At 32.4% G+C, this 4,701-nt stretch overlaps 1 protein-coding gene across 1 annotated transcript in view; it reads right to left on the bottom strand.

The window, feature by feature from the left end:
- The window catches only part of LOC117173279 (protein SEC13 homolog), a 59,753-nt gene extending 57,655 nt beyond the window's left edge, over positions 1-2,098 (bottom strand). The window contains exon 1 of the mRNA XM_033361759.1: positions 1,655-2,098. Within this exon, the coding sequence (XP_033217650.1) occupies positions 1,655-1,896 (242 nt within the window). The 5' untranslated portion in view covers positions 1,897-2,098. The remainder of the gene's footprint in view (positions 1-1,654) is intronic.
- Positions 2,099-4,701: the final 2,603 nt, after the last annotated feature.

The raw sequence follows: 4,701 nt of genomic DNA, 5'->3' as shown, positions 1-4,701 counted from the left end.
AAATGAGTATTTGGGACCAAATTTCCCCTCGCTGAAGACCCCTGGTTTAGAAGTACGCGTTTTCGTATTTAAACAAAAAGGAAGAATGTGAAAGTTTATTTATTTTTATACTACCCTATCGAAAGAAATCTCCGAGTTTTCTCTAGCGAAATAGCCTGGCCCATTTGAGTCTATAAACAGAGTCGATTTGAAACAATATACTCTCGGAGATAGTCTGAGAGATTTGGGTCCTTTTTAAGATCCTTTTAGTGATCCTTTTAAAAGTGGTGCGACGGTAATATAATTTTCCTTTTGTATTCGTCACGTACCGGGCGGACAGAGTTATTTACAGTAGTTGGTCGTGGCTAATACAATTTTCTAGCTGAATTAAAAAATGTTCTCTTTTTTGGCGTATCTCATTCCATTTACGAGAAACGTTGTATTAATTCCAATTTTAAGCATTTAAAAAAAAAGTTAGATATCTGAAATCATTGAAACCCGTAGATTCCGAATTATTATGTTTTAGGCTGTTAACTATGAAATTAAAAAAAATCTACTTCTAAATTTTAATCCGAAAGCTTAACAAAGGACCCTTGAGTGTCCTCTCTGCTTGTTATTTATGATCGAATTCTTATTTCAATTTCAGACTCTCTGCTTGTTATTTATTATCGTATTGCTATTTTAATTCCGGAAAGGACATTTTAAAGCCTTTAAAACATCATATCAATTAATTAAAATAAAATTTTATTGTTTTTAAATATTACTAATAGTATTTATAATACTTCTGATTTGAGTAGGACATTTGCAATTTATTGTACAAAAACAATCATAACTTGGAATTTTACTGTAACTGTGCAGAATTTCGGAATTACAGAATTCTGCACCTTAACTTGATTGTTGGAAATTCAATAGAATTTTACTGTAACTTTCAGTAAGAATACCCTAACTTACAAATATACAACTCATTGATACTTTTTACAAATAGAATTGTAAAGTCGCATAACCTAAAACTGAAATTACAAACTGAAGGTAGTTTTTGCATTTTTTCTGTAAAACGCTGCTTAGGGAATAGTAAATATTACGTCACTCTCTGACACTGGTAAACTTAAAAGAAATATTTTTTACAGTGCCTAAAGGGTTGTTATTCTATATTCCTTTCTGTTGGGCGCTTTTTTTAGATTTACAAAAAAATGTCTTTAATTATTACTACGAACACTTAGAAACAATCTATCTTTAAAAAAACTTAACTCATTGTTTTTATTTAAAATTGCTGCTAATTGTGGCTATTCATACCACTATTGAGACAGATCAGTCCCTCTTTTCCAGCTCGACCAACCCCTTTCAATGGTGGTATGAACATTTTTAGCGACACGAATGTCCGTGACCTAATTTGAAGGACTATCAGAAACTATCAAAGATAAAGAATTCTTTTTTTCACAGAATTCTATCTACTTACTTTCTATCATACCTACTGACCACTGAGAACCGAAAATCCATGAAAACCTCATGTTTTGCAAGTTTTTAACACAAAAAGTCAGTGACTTTCGACTAATTGTTTTGTTTAAATTTGAAGTTAATCTTTTCTACCTCATAGTATAGGCTTTAGGCAAAATAAGTTGCCACATAAATGCAGAATCTGCCTGAACTATATAGTAATATAAAAAAATGTAAATACCTATCGTAACTGCAAGAAGCCAAAAGGTTTCCAAACTTGGGATGAGCCCAAGCAACTTGCCAAACGGGACCCATGTGTCCCTTTAAGTCTGCTACCAAAATTTGAGATCCATTCTTCAGGTCAAATATTTTAACAGAGTAGTCGCTCGAACAAGTTGCAAGTCGAAGTCCATAATAGTCCATTTCAGCATCGTGAATCATGTCTTCGTGACCGGTGTCAACGGTATTCAAAATAGACACCATTTTGGTAGTTATAGACTTCCTGAATTTGTACTATATTCTAGCAAAAAGTGATTCTCTCTCTCCCTCTCATTGATAAATTGGGCTGCAACTCTTAAAACTCCTTTGTGCAGAATGGTAAGACAGATTTAAATACAGTAAGAAAAGAGTACGTATGACAACGTGGCTACTTAGTCAAAGATATTAAGGGTGCTTTCATGCCTCTGCAAGCAGGCAGCTTGCATGCAGAAAATCTATAAGAGTGAGAGAGATAGATATGGTCAATCTCTTTCACTCTTATGGGTTTTCTGCATGCAGGCTGCCAGACTGCAGTCATGAAAGCACCCTCACTAGCGAACCTATAATGATTCCAAGAACTAAAAAATTTCGTTAGTTAAAAAAAGATGGGTATATCTCGGCCTCTTTCTGACCAATAATATTGTTTTAGTTTTTGGAACCTATTATAGGTTCGCTAGTGAGGTACCGCATCTGAGTCGTATTCATAGTCCGCTTTTAAGTGAAGTCCTTATAGCTAGAGATGGGACCTTACCCGTACGACGGTTATATTTAGCAGTTTTACCGGTAATACCAGTAATGGAGGGTAAATCTGGTAAAACTAATATTTTAAACAAATTATAATTTTTTAAATCATAATACATGGTACAAATTGAGTTTCATGTCCATAGAAGTATAATTACAGAAATATTTGTCTTAAAAGTTAATAATTTCACCGCAATCAAGTGAAAATACGAAATCATAACCTGAAAACTTAAGCAGATCAGACGGTGATTTTAAAATTGTAATACCAAGGCTTCATTGAAACTTAGAAAGTACAATAATAATCACAATCAATCGAATAAGTAACTATGTAACTTCTATAAAAGCCTATTGTTTTACTATATAAAGAAGATATCTTAGAACTTTTTCCATATATTAGACTTCCATCATGAAGGGAAGAAATTACATATAATAAGTATCATGCTGATATTAAGTTGTTGCATCTATATCATTGGCCTGTTACAATTCTAAAGGAATGCTACTTGAAGTTAAAAAAAATATTAAAACTTTAATTATTTCCGAAATATCATGAAAAATAAAATTGCATAATTGTGTAATTTACAGTGCTTGCAAAAATAATATGTGTGAAGGCAGATTTGCGGGTCGAATATTATTTATAGCTTATTACTTGTAAGACGAGGTAGTGATATATTTTATTATTTAATGAAATTTGTATTATTTTCTATTTATTTTTTTAGGAAATTATAGGGATTATATGATAACAACTAATAAAAAAGACAATATACTGGTCGATTTAGGTATATACCGGCTAAAAGATATTTGCCGCTTTTATAGACTAACAAATTAACTACTGTCATGTAGCACTTTTATTTATATTACATAACGTACATTATACACGGTGAAATTAAAATGCATCGGATGATTTATGCAATGTTTAGAATTACTCAGTAAATTGTATAAGTGAGTTGAATAAAAAATCAATATTTTGAGTCAATCTTCGTGACAATTTTTTCCCAAAACGCTCAGGCTGCATCTGTGTAGAAAAAATCTAATTCTGCGAAAAGCTTTATGTGGTTGTTTATACCATTTATTGTTTTTTCTTTTCAAATTTCCTTTAAATTGAATATGGACGGTTAACGAATAAAAATTGTTCATTCAATAAAATTCCTTTTGTACAGCATTTACTACTCAAAATCATTGAATATTGTGTTTATTACGGAAATAACGATTGCAAACATATTTTGTGAAGTAAGTTTTTAAACAATTAAAAAACGGTTAACATGTTTTTTCTAAACATTATAGAGTCAGAAAAAATAATTGAATGTATTCTAATTTATATTCTTTTTTAAGATCATCGGAAAAAGCTGCTTGAGCAAATAATAATTCCTTAAACAAATAGAAATTTAAACATTAGACGAATTGTCTGAGAGTTATGTAATTATTCATTAAAAAGTAGAATAGGGTTAGAAGTACGCACACACGCATGGGTATAATCACACTTGCGTATAGTTCAAAAATTCCCGAGCGTGGCGTGCCAACCGCACTTTAAAAAAATATGGCCGCCGTTGTGAACGTGAGTCTAATGTAAATAAATAATGATTGAACAATTAATAGTTTGTGAATGAAGGCAAGGATGTTAAAATTAAAAATCGCTGTAAAAAAGCGAAAGTTTCCAATAAGTGTGGTTTCAAGTGTATAGTGTACAAGACTTTCTGAGTGGTGTAAGGTGTATGTTTATTGTTTTTATTACGAACGTGTCAAATACCTGTCCCACGCATAGTGCTGGTAAAAGTAATTTGATCTTTTGATAAACATACTACCTACCTCTTCCATTTCGAATAATTTTTTATTCTACAAACATTTCACAAAATCCTATCTGATTATTTATTTGTTCAAGCGATCTGTCAAATCAAAACAATGGAGGTGACCATATATTTTTTTAAGTGCGGTTGGCACACCAAGCTCTTAAAGTTTTGAACTATACGTAAGTGTGATTTTACACTTGTGTGTGTGCGTACTTCTCGCAACAGAAAAGTCACCGTTTTTGGTGAAGTCCATTCATTACATATTGGTCTCCTTATATCTATTCTTTATGGCGCATTCGTTTATCCTGCACTGGTGTACTCCAAGAGCACTCCGATCGCTCCGCTTCCTTCTCACTCTGACCTGCTTCGGTGCAGATCGGAGCATGATCTAAAGAATTCATGGTCTAGCCACGCGCAAGTAAAAAAAACGGAACCTACAAGGACCCGCCGCTTAATTTCTCCATCTTGGATAAGAAAGGCGGCAAACGTAAGGGATTTTAAAATG

Source organism: Belonocnema kinseyi, chromosome 5 (genome assembly GCF_010883055.1).
Source record: "Belonocnema kinseyi isolate 2016_QV_RU_SX_M_011 chromosome 5, B_treatae_v1, whole genome shotgun sequence".
NCBI classification, from domain to species: domain Eukaryota; kingdom Metazoa; phylum Arthropoda; class Insecta; order Hymenoptera; family Cynipidae; genus Belonocnema; species Belonocnema kinseyi.
This window is presented reverse-complemented; position numbering and strand designations above follow the sequence as displayed.